Source organism: Zophobas morio, unplaced genomic scaffold, assembly GCF_036711695.1.
Source record: "Zophobas morio isolate AGI-343-1 ecotype UQ-CSIRO unplaced genomic scaffold, CSIRO_AGI_Zmor_V1 ptg000021l, whole genome shotgun sequence".
Lineage (NCBI taxonomy): Eukaryota > Metazoa > Arthropoda > Insecta > Coleoptera > Tenebrionidae > Zophobas > Zophobas morio.
The window spans coordinates 8,400,126-8,421,728 of NW_026972126.1; the positions used below are offsets into that span (position 1 = coordinate 8,400,126).

General features: G+C 36.5%; 1 protein-coding gene across 6 annotated transcripts in view; it reads left to right on the forward strand.

Annotated features, from left to right (window-relative positions):
* Positions 1–21,603, forward strand: part of Pde11 (Phosphodiesterase 11) — a 271,340-nt gene that overhangs the window by 65,446 nt on the left and 184,291 nt on the right. Inside the window, exon 1 of one of the 6 annotated variants that reach the window (XM_064061523.1) lies at positions 10,044–10,077. The exons of the other annotated variants lie outside the window; for them this stretch is intronic. Within the exon in view, the coding sequence (XP_063917593.1) occupies positions 10,059–10,077 (19 nt within the window). The 5' untranslated portion in view covers positions 10,044–10,058. Of the gene's footprint in view, positions 1–10,043; positions 10,078–21,603 lie in introns of those variants that run through there. 6 annotated transcript variants of the gene reach the window in all.

The window sequence follows — 21,603 nt, forward strand, 5'->3', positions numbered from 1 at the left end:
CGTAATCTGCGGACAATTCTGTATTAGCCTTTTTTCATTTTCCCGTTTTTCCGAGTTATTTAAAGATCTGCAACAAAAATATCTTCAGATTCGTAATATACGAAGAAGGGTCTATAAAATGGTGCTTTTTAAATTCTAATGGATGCGTTTTCACTTTTTTTGGAAAATGTTTTCAAATTACTGTCCAGTTTTTTCGAATTATTTGAAGATGTATAGCTACAGTGGCTTCAAAGCCGTAATCCATAAAGAATTGTTTACAAGATGGCCCTTTTTAATTCGAAATAAAGTCCGTTTTAACGTTTTTTGGAAAATTTTTGGAAATTATTTTCGTTTTTGCGAGTTATTTGGACAGCCTTAGCAAAAACTACTTCAGGATCGAAATGTACGAAACATGTCTATAAAGTCATATATTTTCTTGTTTTTCCGGGTTATTTGTAGATTTATAGAAAAAAATGGCTTGATTTACGGAGAATTATTAACAAGTTACATTTTCTGGGCTGTTTGAATAGGTTACAGCAAAAGTGACTTAAGATTCGTAATCTGCGGAGAATTCTCTGTTTTTTTCATTTGAATAGAGTTCCTTTGAAATCTTTTTTTTGATAGTTTTTGCGAATTATTTTCCCGTTTGTCCGAGTTATCTGAAGATTGAAAGCAAAAATATTTTCGGATTCGTAATATACGAAGAAGCATCTATAAGATGGTGCTTTTTAAGTTCCAATCAAGGCGTTTTCAAAATATTTTCGGACTCGTAATATACGAAGAAGCATCTATAAGATGGTGCTTTTTAAGTTCCAATCAAGGCGTTTTCATTTTTTTGGAAAATTTTTGTAAATGAGCTTCCAGTTTTTCTGAATTATCTGAAGATGCATAGCTAAAATGGCTTGAGAGCCGTAATCTATAAAGAACTGGCGCTTTTTAATTTCGAATGACATTGTTTCAAATACAGCTAATTAACGGTTTTTTTTTTTTCATCCAATTAGATTCCTGTTTTACCACTTTTTTGAAAACATTTTTGGAAATTATTCTCGTTTTTGCGAGTTATTTGAATAACTTCAACAAAAGCTACTTCAGGATCTACGAAAATATGTGTATAAAATGACTTGTAATCTGGCTATTTCGTCCTAAATTTTTTCGTTCCTTAGTTCTTCATTTTTCTACTCATAACTTGTTCATTACTAATGTTAATCTGAAATATTATTAATAAAAGCTAAAGATAAAAATTTCCCTCTGAAGATTTTTGTCAGACTCACTGTTGCGGAGTTAACTGAAAAAATAATTACATAATTATTTTCAAGATGGCGGCCGAACGATAACACCTAGAGTCCCAAACACCCACTTTTACACCCACGACTGACCACCCTACTAAAGCAAAATAGAAGAAATCGCTGACCACTCAAAATGCATTTTGAATCCCGAATTGGTTGGACTAAAGTAACCGAGGAGCTGAAGATCAGAAGGAACGTTCCAGCGATACAACCAAGAATGTTTTGAACTTTGTTGGTAGAAACTATACATATTGTTACGAAATACACCCTTACGCCGCCCCAGTACGACGCCTATGGCGGTCGAGAGCCTTCTGGACGTACGCACGGCGCTGATGGGTGAATCATCGCTGTTGACGGCCGAGAGGCGGGCGCATAAAGACAGGTCTGGAGCGTCTCGAAGCGGCGTCCAGGGGAGTCTCGAAGCGGAGTCGCGATGGATGTTCGTGAAGGATCTCGATCAGAGACTATGGGTTTAAATAGAGGCGACCGTAGGTAATGGATTCATTCATCCAGTGAAGACAGTCGAGAGCGCCGGAATAATTTCTGTACATATTCGTCGCAATAGATAGTGTTGTAATTCGACCTGAAGAAATAAATTTTTGAGTTTTACCAACACCCGATTTATTATTCGTCCGTCAATCGTAACACTGGTGTCAGGAGTGGGATTAATTGTGAAATAAATCGGGATTCAAATTTGGTTGGTGCTACTAGGGGAGACCGGAACAAAGTGAACTTTCGAGAAAATTCTCTCCCGCGGTAAGAGTGGAATAACGGAATTAGACTTTCATCACCTGACATTGGCTTCGAGAATTGACATCTGTCAAGGCTCTAGAAGTTTCTAGAAGAAAATTTTATGCCGACTACCACAAGAGCGCAAACAGCCAACATGGAGGAACAACTGACAAAAATGATGAAAATGTTGAGCGAAAATCAAAGAATAATGGAAGAAAGTAGAAAAGAAGATCGAAGAATAATGGAAGAAAATAGAAAAGAAGATCGCAGAATAATGGAAGAAAATCAAAGAATAATGGAAGAAAGTAGAAAAGAAGATCGAAGAATAATGGAAGAAAATAGAAAAGAAGATCGCAGAATAATGGAAGAAAATCAAAGAATAATGGAAGAAAATTTAAAAGCTATGCAAACTACACTTTTGAACAGCCGAAGCGAAATCCTCCAAGTCGTGCGAAATGAAGTGGACGAGGTGAGAAATGAAATGGAAAACAAGATCAAGGAGCTCGAAGAAAGGTTGCAAACACCACGACCTACAATTGCGACCCCTGCAGAATTCAGTCCGGTGAGAGTTCAACCCCCTATTTTCGATGGGCAGACGTCGTGGACTACTTATAAGAAGCAATTTGAAGCTGCGGCCTTGTCGAATAGCTGGAATGACCAACAGAAAGCGACCGTTTTGGTAGTAGCACTACGAGGTGCGGCCCTGGAGATTCTACAGACATTATCAGAAGAGAACCAGAAGGACTATACCGCTTTGACGACCGCCCTCGAACTCAGATTTGGAGATGAACACCTCCGGCAAGTTTTCGTAGCGCAGCTTAAATCTAGGATTCAGAAGAGTAGTGAATCTCTTCAGGAGTTTGCGGCTGATGTTAAACGTTTGGTACACCTCGCCTATCCTGAAGCTCCGCAAGACTTCCAAGACAGACTGGCAGCAGAAACCTTCGTAAACGGTGTAAGAGATAGTGAGGTAAGAAGAGTCCTGCAAATCTCCGGGTTCAAGAAACCATCCGAGGCGCTGATTCGAGCGTTAGAAGTGGACGCCGCATACAACAGCTCACCTCGTTCCAACGTTAAGATACGAGGCATCGGGGTTGAGGGCGAAGTAAACCCTATTCAAGAGAGTCTCGACAAAATGAGCGAGAACTTTGAGAAACTCGCCCGCGAAATAATTGCCGAAATCAAGACGGGCAGTTCTAGACAACATGGAGGGCGCCTAGAATGTTACAGGTGTGGGCGTCAAGGGCATGTTAGGAGGGATTGCCGTGTTAGATCGCCAGCGCCGATGAGGAGATCGCAGCCGCGACCTCCTCTACATCAGGAGCAGGAAAACTAAAGGCAGTCGGTATCTCGGGGCGCGTACTGGCTGCTAAAAGAGAAGCCCCAACAACTGTAATGGTTAGAAGTATCGCGGGGAGCGTCGACAGTCCGACAATCAGCGGAAAAATCAATGGACGGGAATCGAAGATCATCATCGACACAGGAGCCGAAGTGTCCCTTGCACGCAGATCCAGGTTACAAAATTGCCAAATTAAATCAGTATATACCGCCACGAATGTAAAGACGGTGACAGGAGAAACAACACCGGTTCTGGGTACAGCGGTGGTGAATGTAGAGCTCGGTCGACTCCGAATAAGGCATGAAGTTCTGGTGGCGGAAATCGCTGACGATTTCATTCTGGGTATGGACCTAATCAGCCGGTATGGTTTAATGATCGACCCAGAACAGAAAATTCTGCGTTTTGGAGCCGAAGAATTTGTGCTGGGACGTCCGAATGTGGAAGCTGCAACGGTCAGACTAGTGGTCTGTCAGACAACGAAGGTAGATGGTAATGCAGAAGTCATCGTTCCCGCCAGAGTAGAGACAAACGCCGGATACAGTTTGGGGATGGTGCAGCCGGCAAGTGACTCGACCCACAAGCTCCTGATCGCGAGCACCCTAATCAAAACCGATCGTGACATACCCTTACGTGTGGCAAACGTGTTTCCCAATGCAGTCAATATTAGAAAAGGGGAGATTATCGGAATGTGTGAGCCAGTCGCCCGAGTATTGAACTGCGAGGAAGAAGACGTTGAGAATGAGTCTAAGGAAGGGGATACCAAAGGCTTGGAGGTCAACTGGGACCAGCTGTCTGCTCGTGAGAGAAAACTGGCCAAAGGACTCATTCGTAGGCACCGTAATGTCTTCGCCTCAGAGGAGGAACCATTCGGGAGGACCAACATCGTAGAACACCGAATAAACACTGGTGACACGCAACCGATCCGTCAGGCTCCTCGAAGACTACCCCTAGCCAAACAAGAAGAAGCTACAAGACTCGTGGACAACATGTTGAGAGATGGGGTAATTGAAGAATCCAACAGCGCGTGGTCATCTCCAGTAGTCTTGGTTACCAAGAAGGACGGGACTACCCGATTTTGCGTCGATTACAGGAAACTGAACGACGTCACGAAGAAAGACAGTTACCCCCTTCCTCGAATAGACGATACCTTGACGACCTTATCCGGCTCGGCGTGGTTTTCGACCTTGGACTTGAAGAGTGGCTACTGGCAAGTAGGCTTGCACCCGGACGACAAAGAAAAGACTGCGTTCTCCACCGGAAGTGGCCTCTATCACTTCACCGTTATGCCCTTCGGATTATGTAATGCGCCAGCAACATTCGAGCGGCTGATGGAGATGGTGCTGAAAGGATTGACATGGAAGACCTGTCTGGTATACCTCGACGACGTCATGATTATGGGCAAAACGTTTGACGACCATCTGAAGAATCTCGAGGAGGTGCTAGAACGAATGGAGAAGGCTCGTTTGAAACTAAATCCCAAGAAATGCTCGCTCTTCCAGAAAAGAGTCGAATTCCTGGGCCATATCGTGTCGGAGAAAGGAATAGAAACCAACCCGACGAAAGTTCTTGCTATCCGGGATTGGCCCATACCAAGAGACAAGCATGAACTACGAAGCTTCTTGGGACTCTGCACATATTACCGACGATTTGTGGAAGGGTATGCCGACATCGCAGCACCGTTACACCAACTGACGGAGCAGAAGGCGACTTTCAAGTGGAGCAGTACATGTGAGATGGCCTTTAAGAGACTGAAGACGGCTTTGTGCACCAGCCCCATTTTGGCTTACCCCAGGGACAAAGGAATGTTCGTCCTCGATACCGATGCGAGTAACTCGGGAATTGGGGCCGTATTGTCGCAGATACAAGATGGGGAGGAAAGGGTTATCGAATATTTTAGCAAATTACATTCCAAACCAGAGAGAAATTACTGTGCCACAAGGAAGGAACTGCTAGCCATTGTCAAAGCCGTCAACCACTTCCACAAGTATCTATACGGACAGGAGTTTCTGATTAGAACCGACCACGCTGCCCTCTCGTGGCTACTGCGGATAAAGAATCCCGAGGGCCAAGTAGCGCGTTGGCTGGAAAGACTACAGCAGTACCACTTTAGGATCAAACACCGAGCGGGTCGACTTCACAACAACGCTGACGCTTTGTCAAGGCGTCCGTGTGGAGAGTGCAAGCACTGCGACAGGATCGACGCGGAAGAAGGGAACCTGCCCGTTCGTCGGACGATTTTTGAGCAAGATGAAGAATGGACAACGGCGCGGTTAAAGCGTGAGCAAGAAGCAGACGACATAATCGGACCAATACTAAAGTGGAAGGAGGAAGGAGTCGAACGACCCGGCTGGGCAGAATTGTCCGACCAATCCCCCAGTTTGAAGGCATTATGGGCCCAATGGGATTCCTTGGTCATGGAAAATGGGCTCTTGAAGCGAAAGTGGGAGAGTCCTGATGGGCGTACCTCTAAGACGATGCTGGTCCTCCCCAAGGTAAAGGTTTCCAAGGTCTTAGAGGAAGTTCATGCCGGAACATCTGGAGCCCACTTCGGAGTGAACAAAACTTTGTCGAAAATCCGGGAGAGGTTTTATTGGGTAGGTCATCGTGACGATGTCGAAAGTTGGTGTCGCAAGTGTACGACGTGTGCGGCCAGCCAAGGTCCTCATACCAGGGCGAGGGGAAAGATGAAGAAATATAATGTTGGGGCACCTTTCGAAAGAATCGCCATCGATGTGGCCGGTCCGTTCCCTGTAACAAACGACGGCAACAAGTTTATCCTGGTGGCTAGCGACTACTTCAGCAAGTGGCCAGATGCCTATGCCATTCCAAATCAGGAAGCCGTCACGGTCGCGAAAGTACTGGTTGACAATTGGATCAGTAGGTTTGGCGTCCCCTTGGAACTTCACTCAGACCAGGGACGCAATTTCGAATCCAACGTCTTCCAAAGAGTGATGCAGCTACTGGGAATACGTAAGACAAGGACAACGCCACTACACCCACAGTCCGACGGCATGGTGGAAAGGTTCAATCGGACTATGGAGCAACACCTTTCGAAAGTGGTAGAAGAGCACCAAAGGGATTGGGACCAGCACCTTCCACTATTCCTGCTGGCCTACCGCGCAGCTATCCACGACACCACGGGCCAAACACCTGCTCACGTTGTATTTGGGAAGGAACTGCGGCTGCCCTGTGACCTAGTCTTTGGATTGCCATCCGAAGAACCGATGGAAGTACGTGACTACGTGGACGAACTGAAAGAGAAGTTGGTCAACGTACATGAACTAGTGAGGGGCCGGATCAAGATTGCCAGTGACCGAATGAAGACCCGTTATGATGTGAAGGCCAACTGTGGCGGATTCCAGGAAGATGACTTAGTGTGGCTGTATAACCCCCGACGGAAGAAGGGACGTTGCCCAAAACTGGCTCCTGACTGGGAAGGTCCATACACTATCGTCACTAGAATAAATGACGTAGTTTATCGGATCCAACGTGGACCAAAGACGAAGATGAAGATCGTTCATCTCGATCGACTAAAACGGTACGAAGGAAACAACGAAGACGCTTCCGATCGGGACGATCGGATTTGAAGAGGGGGGCAGTGTTACGAAATACACCCTTACGCCGCCCCAGTACGACGCCTATGGCGGTCGAGAGCCTTCTGGACGTACGCACGGCGCTGATGGGTGAATCATCGCTGTTGACGGCCGAGAGGCGGGCGCATAAAGACAGGTCTGGAGCGTCTCGAAGCGGCGTCCAGGGGAGTCTCGAAGCGGAGTCGCGATGGATGTTCGTGAAGGATCTCGATCAGAGACTATGGGTTTAAATAGAGGCGACCGTAGGTAATGGATTCATTCATCCAGTGAAGACAGTCGAGAGCGCCGGAATAATTTCTGTACATATTCGTCGCAATAGATAGTGTTGTAATTCGACCTGAAGAAATAAATTTTTGAGTTTTACCAACACCCGATTTATTATTCGTCCGTCAATCGTAACAATATAAACACTGTGAGTGTATTCCTTTACCAGAAGAAGTACATACCAACCAAAGAATCAACTCAAGAATTTAAAACCACATTAGATATTAGGGAAAAAGTTACTTTTAAAAGATGGACTTATTTAATATCTGAACCAAATACTGTAATAATTTAGTGTTATGATATTTTACTAGTAGGTACATAAAGCACAGGGGATGAGTGACGTAATGTTGAGAAGCGCATCTTCGTCCTTTACATAGCTGGTCATGAAAATGATATTCTTACACATCTGAAGCAGTTGTGCACCAGTAATTTTATTACAACTATAAAAAATGAAAGTAAATGCTCACATAACACTGTATTTCGACGTAAAAACAACTACCAGATGATCAAAAGGATGAGTAAATAAAAACTTTTGGTGTATTGAGACTTTCGCTGGAAAGAGAACATTGTACGTTGGGCTATTTCTCTAAAAATTATTTGTTGTTGTACCTTACGTCTTATAAAGGAACGTTTTAGCGACTCCCACGCCACTGATATATTTAACTTGAAGTTTCACTTTCCTATCTTAAAGAAGCCAATACTACTCTTTGAACTCTGCTATGAAGAAATGTGCTCTATGACGTTCGATGAGAAATTTCATTTATAATTTTATTACTCCTCAGTAGGAGATGGAGCGAATCTTGCCGTGGAATGTGGTTGCACAAAAAAGAATTTTGTTCAATAAAGATCACATCGTAGGACCGGTAGGCTTGATTATTTTTTAAGAGTTGAAAATTCAAGCAAATATGTCCGTGTACAGGATGTTATTTCATTGGAATGTTCAACGTGTGTCAAGATATTGGAATGAAACTAAATTTAATAACGATATTGACACATGCCCAGGTTTCTTTAAGAAATGAGGTAGTTGTGTACATACCAATTGCGCAGTGATGCAGCGTCGTTTGAAAGAGAAAGTTGACGCGCATTACAAAGCGGAGCACCTTGAATGATGATACATACACTATTTTTTCTACAATATGTGAGGAAACATTCCAAACAGTAATCTAAATTTTAAATTTGAAGACTATTGTTTTTGATTTGTGTAATTCAAGTGTTGTTCCAGGGCAACGAGAAGGTCGTCTACTGTTGCCGAAAGTTGTAGTGACGACGGCATTTAAAAAAAATTGGCAGAAAAAAATTGTTTGTATACATATTAAGTTATATAACTTATTTTGGTTACATTTTAGAATGTACAAATATAAATCCGCTATTTAGGGAGGTAGATCACGATATATATGTATGCTACATAGTTTTCTCCATATTACTCATTCATTCTATCCATTTTCCACAGTCGAAGGAAACTCCACATTTACCTACCAATCGGAATCGAACACTATTTCTTGACAGGCATGCATACGAATTTAAATTTTCTACCAAAGTGAACCAGAACGGGTACATACTATGTACCAATTTGTTTAGTCTTGTGCAGTATTAGTAACATTTCTAACACTGATGACACTACTCGTGTATTCTATTTAAATATTCTAATCACATGTTAATTGATTTTTTCTTTAGCATACCAAATCAAATCTGATCCATCGATATTTTTCATCAATCATAATACCGGAATAAAGACCCAAAACAGTCTGGCTTAAGAGTTTAAGGTTATCAAAGTTCAAAAAAAGATTTTTAAGTGTTCTTTAAGGGCCACAAAAAAGGTCTACAGGAGTAAGATCACAAGATTTCTGGGAGTAGATAGTCTCTGTATTTCGACTAATTATTCGGTTGTCAAAAAATTTCCGTAACACTGCTGTAGTGGTCCCAGCCGAATGCGCTGTAGTCCTGTCTTGCTGAAAATAACCTACTTCCATTTGGTCGTCGTGAAGTTGTCATACAAAGTCTGACAAAATTTCTGGCGGCTAGATTAACTTGAAGAAGATTACACTGAAGAAACCAATTGATCACGTGACATTATTGCGATGATTATCTTCAAAGAATATAGACCCCATATCAAATGTGTCCAAAATGCACTAAAAATAGTCAACTCTAGCTGGAAAATCGGCTTGCCCGAATGTTCCCCGATAAGAAAGCAGTGCTAAATCTTTTCGTAATATTGCTCGGCAAGTTTCATAGGATAATTCCATTTGTTGCGCTAAATATCGCATGAATGTTGTAAGGGTATGCTCCATTATCTGTCTAACATGTCCAATATTTTCTGGATTTTTTATCTTTCGACTTGTTGCTTCCTTTCTTTCTTTGTACATTTCTCCCACATTGTTGTAATGCGTTACAAAAATGGGCATAGTGGACGATATTGTTGGGAAATGCCACTTTTGGAGTGAATACTCAAATAAAGTTCTGAAAGGAAGGGTTTTTAATGCATTGATTATTTCTTCAGGAAGCAACAACAAGAGAAACGAGATTGAATCAAAGTTAAAGAGTAGTTTATACCAGGGATGTTGCGAATATTCGCATCCGCATCCGCAAATGCGGAGCTTCCGCATTGATTTGGACATCCGCATCCGCATCCGCAATAATCAATGCGGAACTCATGCGGATGCGGATGTAAATGTGGTGCAAGTCGCGACAAGAAAGAAACTAGTTGGAGCCGACGAGTGACGCATAGCGTGCACTCGTGATGCATTGACCAATAGGAAGACAAAATTCTACTTTCGGTGTTCCGTTTCGCACATCAGAACGTGTTTAGTCGGGGTTGCGCGAATTGTGAACGTTTTGTTTTTGTGTTATTGGACAAGTGAATCTACAATGGCACCAACGATGCAAAGTGAGATTTGGACTTATTTTAAACCAGATGATGATCGAAATAAAGCTCAGTGTATAATATGTAATAAAACATATTCTCGCAAGGGTCGTACCACTTCGTCTTTGAAAAATCATCTGATTAATCGTACCGAATTAAAAATTTTATCTGGAATAGCACCCAGATTTTTATCGCCTCCACCAGCTAGTGTTCCCAGTGAACAGTTATTTAGTAGTGCAGGATTAATTTATGAACCTCTGAGAAATAGACTCGAATCTGAAAAGGCCGCAATATTACTTTTTATTAAATATAATTCAACAATTTTTAAATTTTCGTACTAAAAATTTGTTTATTAAATAAAAATATTAAAAACCCCCATTTTTTTAACTGATTTCTGTACATATACTAAGTTTCTTAAAAAAAAACTTGAGATCCGCATCCGCATCCGCATCCGCGGATGTGAGCTCCCAAAAATCCGAATCCGCATCCGCATCCGCGGATGTTGAAAAATCTGCATCCGCAACATCCCTGGTTTATACGGATCTTAGTTTTACCTTTTTGGGTATCTAATTCAAAGATTAGGTTTACAAAATAATCGGCAATTAAAATTTAGTTGAGGTTTTATTAAAATTTTTTCTATGATGCAGTTTTAGACGCACCATTAAACATACGATTTCAAAGGTGATCTACGGATTCAGTTGCAAAGATGACTTTGAGACGGCTTTGATTTTACATGTTCTGTATGTTTATGGTACTTTAAGGTAGCCATACTTTGTGAAAGCTTATTATCTCTAATCCAATCCACTCAGTTCTCTTGCTAAATGTCTCCATTCTATGTATTTTTACTTGCCGAGCGTAAGCTAAGGAAGTATTGTAATAGGGTCTATTGGACGAATGAACCCTATTACTTTCATGTTCTCTTGATGTTTCATGATCTCCAAGAGTATGAAAAAGTAGGTTTTCCGTTTCTGTCTGTCTGTGTGTAATATACTCCTGTATTCGTGCAATTTTTATCCGATTTCTCGCTTGTGCATCAAATGCTTGGTGATTGATTCTCGGACTTGCGCTTTTGCTGTTTGGGTTCGAATCTCAACTTCCCTGTTTTACTGTGACTTGTAATATATATATTTTTTACTTAGAAGGATTACCTACCTTAAAATAAATAAAATTTTGTAAACCAAATTTTATGATTTTTCGAAGATTTGTAAGGGCTGTCCAAGAATGAGGGAGATTAACTTTGTTACCGTTAATTTTTACAGTTTCAAAAATGGGCTAAGTTTTTGTGTCATTTTTTCCATTGAACCCCAATGAAATACCTAGAAAACATTTTTTCACGCATCTAATCCTCAGGAAGTGGAACATACAGAAGAAATGGATAAACAGATAAATATATGTAGATTAAAAATGTACCATGCCCATGATAACTCTGAAATATCAAGATTTCAAAGCATTCGGTTTTGCCGTCCCTGATTTAATCAATAAACATTGAAAAAACTATGATAAAAAAATGATAAACGACCAGTAGGTATAGAGTCATAATATTTTGATATTTCAAGGAGGATTTATTCGGGAAAATTTTAAGATGACGTTATTATCAATTTTGATTAACGATGGCCTTAAAACGTTTGCAAGATTTCAAAACATTCGGTTTCGCAGTTTTAAAGTTGAATTACAGTTTTGTTTCTTTTTTTTTTTTCAAAAAACTGGATGACAAGGGTGAAAACTCGACAAGGATTCATACACTGCAAGTGCAGGAGTATCGTATATTATAATATTAAAAAAAAATAATGTTGCAAAATTTGGAGATGATGTAAGCCCATTGGTGGTGGGGATGACTAGCCAAATTTTGGTGAGCTAATTACCATCTAGACTAGATAATATTCCCAATATATATAGAAAATTTTACAACAATCGGTCCAGTAACTTCGGAGATTATCTGTCTAATAAAAATTGAGTAAGACACACAGAGAGAGAAACGGACGAAAACGGGGTACCTGCCACAGTATTCCAAAGGCCACATTTTGCAAGAAACGTTTAGAATGGATTGATCAAAATGGACGCATTTCTGAACCCTATATTATCGATGAATCTATGAGTGGCGACGGTTATTTAGTTATTTGGGAAGATGTTAAGGAAAGATTGATTTGAAGATTGAAGTAAATATGTATTACATAATTTTATGTGGCAACAGTGGACACATTAGCTCGATGCCACCCTAATAATAAGAATTTTTTGAAAACTCAGTTAAGAAGTTTCGGTACCCAGTACTGGTACCATCATCAGAGTTAAATAAAAAGTGAATTAAATAAATTACAAAAACTTTGTTAAAGATAAACTTACCCGAGGGAAAAGAACAAAAATATTAAAAAACTACACACCTATAAAAAATTTCAGTGTTGAGTTGCCCTTAAGGCCAGTCGCTACGTTTTCTGCATGGAATTTTCAGTACATTTTCAGAATGTAATATCTCGATTATTAACAAACTTATGGTTGTGAAATTATGAGTATAAGCCGTCCATAACTTTCTTTATATAATGCAAGGGTTTTATTAAAAACAATTTGTGATCATACTTTTTTTAAATTTTAATCAAGTTTTGCATAACGTATTTTTAAAAATCAATATCTCAATTATATATTTAAGGAAATTTCTGAACACAATTCTCAACACTGTTTTTAGCTTACAAGAGGTCGTACCAGATATATTGTCGACTTTGTTAGAAGCCATACGCAGTAAAAAAAACTTGTGTCGTAGAAGCTGCTAAATGTTTATTTTTATTATATCTCAGTTTCAACAAATAAAGCCGAAAATATATCTGGTACAATTTCTAAAATTTTGTAAGCTGAAAACAGTGGTGAAAGCCACGTTCCAAAATTTTCATAAATAACTGAAATATTAGTTTTAAATTTATTCTTTAGAGAAGGAAAACTTAAGCACGAAGAACAGAATGAAATTAAATAGACATGAACTTAGCTAAAACACGGAAAGTTTTAAGAATTAGCTAGAAAAGGACACAAACTGATCTGTGTGTAATTTGTGGTCTTTGACTGACTTGTAAATGTCCAGAATTTCAAAAAAATTAAGTACATTCGTCTAAGACTTTCACGTTATTGACCGGATTGAAACAATGCCTATAGATTTAAAGTATAGTTAGCAAAAGCAGAGTTTGTGTTGAAAATGGGTACAGAAGATATGCCAAAGAACGAGATAAAGGGTAAAAAGTGATTCCCCGTTTCCGTCTCTGTCTTCTGTTGACTGGCGATTTTATTACGTAGATATCTATTCCGATTATGAAATTAATTGACTAGAAATTTTGAATGTACTTCAAGATTAGTGTGAAGACAGTCATTAATGAAAATTTGCCTACAAATCTCCAAAAAATTTCTCTACCTGTTGTTTGATAAGAATCCAATCTTTTTTTTAACTTTGGACATGTTTTAAATCTAAACACGAAAAAATTACTTGAAAAATAACAGAACGAACTTGTTTGAAATTTCGCTAGGACATTATCCTTTCTCTAGGACGTAGGGAATATTAAGTAAAATCGATCTATTTAGTCATCCAGAAATTTGGTCACCCCAAAAAACTGATAAATATAAATGTGTGTTAAGGATACGCCTTGAAATATGGTATTTTTTGTACTTGAGTGATAAGCCTTTGTTTTTCTCGGAACTGGCTAATCTCTAGAATTTCTGTAAAGTTCCGGAACGAAGTTACCCTTCCTCTGAAATAAATATTTCACCCAAGCATTGATGGCGTCGTCTGAAGATGTTATTTAATAAATTTCATTTCAAATGCCACTTTACTTTTAAATTAATAAATATTCTACCGCTACTTTTGAAATTAGCTATTACCAGTTTGTATAAATGAAACACAAAAAAAAATACGACGCCAGTTTGTTTAAAAACATTAAGTAAATAGATGTAAATTCAGGAACTGTTTGTATTCTCGATTGTACAATTTGAAGTTCTTGACTAAAGATTATTATACGTACTATATACCTACCCTGATCTGTATAATTATACTTAAACAAAACTTCCTGCACCTCTGGATTCGTTTCCTGTCAAGGAAAGTTTTTGGAATTTAGTTTTTTAACAATTTTTTTTTAATTAACTTCACGTCGTTAATTCAATGAAATAAATATTTGTGTATTAATTTTGATATGAGCAATGTAAAAGTAATTATTGCCAAGATTTTCAAGAAGTACGTTTTTATCTATTCTAAAGTAACTTAAAAATAGACGTGACGGTTTTTTCCTGAGTGGATGAGACAAATATTTGGAGGAGCGTTTCACATTAACAAATTAATTTTGAAGTACACCCAAATAACAAAATAATTGATTTGGTATTTTTGGAGATTTTATCTACACTCGTGAATCGATAGATGACAGACACGCAAAGCAGAATTTTTACACTCTAGTATAAAATGACACACGACAAAAAAGTGTGGAGACATTTTCCACTAATTTTTAAGCACGGTTAGTACGGAATGGTTGTCCCTCAAAAGCGAGGGAAGTTCACTGGTAACGATTGTATACATTCTTTATGATTGTTACTTGTTTAAACAGTGGAAATTATCCGCATTGTTTTGAATTATTCTACATATAAAATTTAGATTTGTGTTTAAAAATAAATGTAATTGATTGTCTTAATGTCAACGTTGCCGTCAGTTTAAGAGCAAAAATCTCTGTTTCAAGAAGGTGGTAAAATTCAGTGCTTGATCGTACAATAACTTGGGATTTCTTCTCTTAAACCACAAGTTTCGTTTTGTCCATAAATCTTTCAGTAGTTGTCTTCGAAAGCACGATAATACATAGCTACGCCACTGTGTCTAGAAATAGTTTGTCGGAGAGCTCTTCCTCTAGAACGTGACCAGCAGCAAAAGGGATAACTAACGAACTTACTTTTCCTTAAATTGAGCCGATTGTGCTACAAAGTCCACGATTCATTTGAGGTTTTAATCGAATTAAGGCGAATGAAGAATTGCAGGTCTGATAAACTCGACCCGATAATTCAATGAAAGCGACAATTTTAACAGTTCTGCTTTTATGAGATGAGTCAAGCGACTGGCTCAGTGCAGATGATAGAAGGTCTATTGTTCCATTTGAAAGAGAGCGTATCCCTAGGGGACACAGGCCCCAATTTGATTTTAAAAGCTGATATAAAGGTGGTAACGCCGAGAGAGTGCTTTTTTTACTTTATGTGTTGTAGATGTACCCAAAGGGAGGACACTGCAGTTAATTGGGTGTAAAATGAGACGGCTTGCCAAGCCGAGAGTTAATTATAGTTGTTTTTAATTAAAATTAATTAGCAATTAATCTGGGTTATAATTCAACGAAATCTTGGGACGACCTGATTTATAGCGCCAGTTCCTGTTGCTTATTAATTAGGACGGGATGACATATAACAGTGATGTATTTCTGCTGTTTAAAGATATTTGAAGAATAAATATTTGGAGGAGGTATAAATAATTAAATGATATTTCAGGAATTTTTAATCTATTTGAAATTTTACTGGTTTCGGTTTTATGCTGGTAATGGTATTCTGGCTAAATGAAATTATTTGTGCAGTGAAAAATTTATTTAAAACATAAATTCAACCATATATTGAACTACGTTTGTGTTTTGTGCTTTGGTTTAGATCAAAATAAATTGGTGAATAATCGCATTTCAGTTTCATTTATTTATGTGAAATATAGCGTAAAATATAAATTACTTTATAATTATAGCAATTTGCTTTATGACGAGTTGTGCAGTTTATTTTTGTTATTTTAAAACTATAAATCGGAGGTAGCTATTGTTCTAAAATGGATCGAGTTTATTGTTACCTATGATAGTCTATCTAAGCAATTTAGCCCCAATTGTTATTTAATTTGTCTTAATCGTTCCAAGGATGAGAATATGATGTCTTTAGTTTCGTCTAATGCATAATGAACAGTGGCGGTTTTACTGCTTTTAATTTTTTATAAAGTCTCGTTGGGCAAAAAAGTGGAAAATATTGCGATAGATAAAGTTCTACTTCATTAAAAATTGTGATGACTTCCTCCATAGATAGTGATAGTGATGACTGATGACACAATTTTTGTTTTTGATATTTCGTAATTTATAAGTGTGGTAACCTCGAGTATGTGTTTTATAATCGTATTGTATTCCTAAATTATGTTTTTGTAGTTAAGACAATTTGTGTTTTGATTAAACATATAAATCTGAACTTAAAATGGCAGGCATTTTATTCGCAAAACGGATTAAAAATGGTATTATTGTTAACAAAGACTATAATTTCGGATTAAATTCAGGAAAGCTCCCCATAGAAAGGGTTAAAATTATTGATGACTTCCTCATTGTTTTATTCTTTATTTTTTTAGTAAACGAAACTGTCTGCCAGTAATTGAAGTAAATCGATAAAGTTGTTAAGTGTGCTTTTTAGAGCACTGTATTCTTTATAGCTTAATCAAGTTTACGCCTGTGCACTATTGACAAACCGGAGATCTAGTTTTCACATAGCTATTTCCTGTCAAATTTATTGCTTTAGATATGATATGTTAACAGGCTATGTAATTTTGAACACGTTAGTATGCAGTCCCAACTTTTGCAATGATTTTTAATGTGATTTGAAAATTAAAGTTTTACGAAATTACAATAGAAATTTGTGCTCGTTTTGTTTATAATAATTATCATATTAGAATAATAGCGCATTTCCTTAACGTGTCATCAATCTGTATACAAATTATAACTATGTAAAGTATAATTTGCAAAAATGAGCTCATTAAATATTGATCATCACACAATTAAAAGTTATGATTCATCATTTTTACTTTCCGAGCTTAGTTAACTAGTATTGTCATAGTCCGTGGAGCGATTACTTTCATGTTTTCTCGACGTTTTATGTACCTGAAAGTGTAAAAAATAGGTCTGTCTGTTTGTTGTCTATCTGTGGCGATTTTTATTAGATATATAATCTCCGAAACTACGCGACCGATTGTTATCAAATTGTATGTGGGTGTTAACAATATCGTATGAACGGTAAAATTTTAACCAAAATTTGTCTGACCATCCCCACCAACAATTTGATGAGGTCATCTCAAAATTTTGAATGATATTGATGCTATTTAAATTTTATGAAGTAACATACTCCCCTACTTGTGATTTATGAATCCGCCTTGATTCGTCATCCAGATTTTCGCGTGAGTTCCTGGTTCTGTGAAGTTTGAGCATGACATATTTGGTGTTTGTAACTTTTAAAGTTTTATAACTATTAAATGATTGGTTACAGTCTTTGATTATTTTTGAAACATCAATATTCAAGTCAGAAATGCTATTACGTACTATTCGTGGGCAAATTTTTGACTACTACTACTCATATCATTTTAGTGGAAATATTTATGAACGGCATTTTTTTTTTATTTTTACTTCCTGGGCGTAAGCTAATGAAGTATAGTAACCAAGACCATCAGACGAATTGCCATTTTCATATTTTCTCAATGTCTCATGACCTCTAGAGTCCGAAAAAAGTGATCTCCCGTTTCCGTCTGGCTGTCTGTCTGTCTTTCTGGTGTCTGTGTCCATTTTTATTAGACAAGTAATCTCCGAAACTACTAGACCCATTGTTGTCGCATTTTGTATGTATAATAATAAAGAATATCATATAGATGGTTAAACGCTGACTAAAATTTGGCAAATCATCCCCACCACCGATAGAATGACGTCATCTGCAAAATTTATATTAAGAAGTTTTTTTAATTTGATAAAATAAGATACTCCTCTACTTGTGGTGTGTGAATCCGTGTCGAATTTTCACCCTAGACATCCAGAATTTTTGGAAAAAATTCAAAACTGAATAACAATATTTTGCAATAATAAATTTTTGGCTTTTCGAAATTTTCGATTTTTCCTTTTCTCAATTTCTCTATAAATCGATTCTTCGATTTTTCGACTTTTCGACTTCCCGATTTTTCGACTTTTTCATTTTTTGACTTTTCGATTTTTAGATTTCTTTTTTTAATGTTTTAATTTCTCGATTAAATTTTTCCACATGTAATTCTTCGTTTTTTTTTTAATTTTAGATAATTCGATTTCTCGATTTTTCGATTTTTTAGTACTTCAGTTTTCATTTTTCAATTATTTCGAATTTTTAAATGTTCGGAGTATATTTTTCACTTTTTTTTTCCTTCGATTTTTCGATTTATCAGTTTTTCGACATTTTAGTTTAAGGATTTTTCAATTTGTCGATTCTTCAAATTCTCGAATTTCCGAATTTTCGATTTCTTGATTTTTATTTTTCGGTTTCTTGATTTTCCGATATTTCCGTTTTACGGCTTCAGTTTTTTAATTCTTCAAATTTTTCGATTTTTCCATATTTCTATTTTTCGAGTTTTTGATGTTTTAATTTCTCGATTCAATTTTTCGATTCTTCATTTTATCGACATTTTAATTTTTCGTTTTTTTTTTATTTTAGATATTTCGATTTCTCGGTTTTTTAGTACTTCAGTTTTCAATTTTCAATTTTTCGAATTTTTAAATGTTAGATTTTTCGACTTCTTACTTTTAGATTTTTCGGTTTTTCAATTTTTCGACATTTTAGTTTGAGGATTTTTCAAGTTGTCGATTCTTCAAATTTTCGATTTTTCGAATTTTCGATTTCTCGATTTTTTATTTTTCGATTCTTCACATTTTTCAATGTTTGGCGTTTCGAAATTTTCGATTTTTCCATTTATCAATTTCTCTAATAAGTGATTCTTTGATTTTTCGACTTTTCGATTTCCAAATTTTTCAATTTTTTTTATTTTCTACTTTTTGATTTCTACATTTTTCAATTTTTCGATTTCTCAAGTTTTCGATGTTTCAGTTTTAGGATTTTTCGAATTTCAATTTTTTAATTTTTCGATTCTTCAAATTTTCGACATTTTAATTTTTTTTTAATTTTAGATATTTCTATTTCTTGATCTTTCGATTTTTCGGCTTCTCGCTTTTAGATTTTTCCATTCATCAATTTTTTGATTTTTAAAATTTTTGAATTTTCAAGTTTTCAGTTTTTCGGTTTTTAAATTTTTCAATATTCAGGTTTCCGATTTTCCAATTTATCGAGATTTCGATGTATCGATTTTTTAATTTTTCGATGTATCGGGTTTTTTAAGTTAAATTTTTCGTGTTCGAGTGTTCGACTTCTTGGCTTCTTGATTTCTCAAATTTTGATGTTTCGAGTTCTAGATATTTCAGTTTTTCTATTTCGATTTCTGGATTTCTCGGTTTTTCGATTTTTCGACTTTTTGATTCTACGGTTTTTCAATTTTTCGACATTTCAATTTACCGATTTTGTAGTGTTTCGATTCTTTAATTTTTCGATTTTTAAATTTTTCGATTTTTTTAATTGCAGATTATTCGATTTCTCGATTTCTAGTTTTTTGATTTTTAGTTTTTCGATTTTCTCAATTTGATATTAACGATTTTTCTTTTTTTTCGATTTTACGATTTCTGGATGTTTCGAATTCCCGATTTTAAACTTTTTAGTATGTATGCACATTGCACATATTGAAATTTTTCCAATTTTAAAATTTTTCGACTTTTCATTTTTTTGATTTTTCGATTTTTTAAGTTTTCGATTTCTCAATTTTTCAACAATTCAATTCAAAAATGTTATGAGTATTTAATGAAACATGATGCCAAGGTCACGGGTTCCATTCCCTCATAAATCACTTTTTTTCTGACGCTGTGACTGCTATTATCCATATTTTTTAAAAGGTAGAATTTATCATAAGATAAAAAAAAAAGTTGGCAAATCAAATTTTATATATTTGTTAAGTTAGCTCCCGTGGTCGGTGTTTGACCCTTGCCCGACTAAGTATAGATAAATGGTCAAGGGATAGTAAATTTCGGTCGTATCCGAACTGCGGTGCAAACTTTGCTCAAATCTCAGGTAGTTAGGTACATTTGGCTACCTCTGGCCGAATTGCGGTTCGTTCTCGAACTGTAGGGGTTCACGTGGTTCTAGCATTGTTCTTAAAGCAGTTGAATAATTTCTAAGAAGAATATAAAAATCATTTAGTGCTCTAAATTTAAATGTTGAGGACAACCAAATTCATTTTAGACTAAAGTGAAATTTTTAAATAAAAACGAAAAACGATATACTGAAAGAAATGTGGTTCGTAGTTTAAAAATAATGAAATATTTGTATTTAATTTTGTGAAAATGTATCATGTAAAAATTTGCGAGCGTCATATCATAATTTTATGTGTATGCAGGTAACACAATATATTCTGTTGCCTCAAAAAGTTACGGTGGCTTTATTGGCCGATCTTAGAAACTATATTTTTTGCAACTAAATAAAAAAAAAATAACATCCACCATCACTACAATTAATATGTAATATATGGAATCAGTGGTTCGTTTTTCATACATAACAGGATCGAAAAGTAAAGAAAATGGATTTACTAACAGTAAATGTAAAAATACGTATAGTATGTTCATGTTATTTACAAAATTTTTATTAAGTTCTTTATCCAGAATTTTGGGTACTAAATAATTAGGTCCACCACTTTAAAACGAGACAGCGTAACTCCTAACTAAGAATTTTACCGCAGTTCGGTCAGGGATTATAAGATATCAAATAAAAAATTTTGCACCGCAGTTCGGTGACGGACTAAAAATGCACAACAATTCGGACAGAGCGGTAGATTTTATTTTGCCGAAGATCAAATTACCTCCTGGGGTGAGGGAATCATCTTATTCACTGCTATAGAAATTTTGAAAAATATCAAAATTGATGCATACATATATACATTTAAATTCGTAGTTCAACTACAATAAAAATAATTTTACCGTAAAAACGTAATTTCCGAGTAAAAATTTATAGATAACAAAATCCAAGGACTCAGATCAAATACAATAACAAATTTTATAAAATGTATGGAATATAGAAATAAACCAAAAATAAATATAATATTTAGTTTTGTTTTGCTCTAATATTTAACATGTTTTGTGTTGTGTCTATTTGAAATACAAATTTTAATGTCGCATTTATAGGACTGTTAGGTTTTCTGAAAATAATTACAGTTCTCTACAATCTGTTGCCCTGCCTGGTCCGACTGTTGGTCAGGGCCCAGAAGTCTTTTTTAAGAAGTATGATTTATTGGATTTCAGGAACGCATCTTAAATCTCTAATTTACGAAAATATTGATGACGTAATTGTGAAAATAGTGGTGATTTACATTTTAAAGACGTTTTTCTTAGTTAATCTTAAAAAAATATAATGCACCTTTTAATTGTCTATGAGTTCAGCTGTTTCAGGAACGTTCGACGTTTTTTCTGCTACAGTTCAGATCCGGTCCTAATTGATTTTAATTCCTAATGGAGAGGTAGTAAATTAATCAATAGACTCGCTCTCGGACAGCGGTGGGCTGTATATTACTTAAAAAGCGCTTGCATTAAATATGGTCTACTGTAATCTTGTCGATAGACACATACTAAATTATAGCCTGAAAAATACGGCTATAAAATTTTTCGATACAGACGTACTAAATTATGGCCTTTGGACGTCTGTGGTTTTTCCAGTTAAACT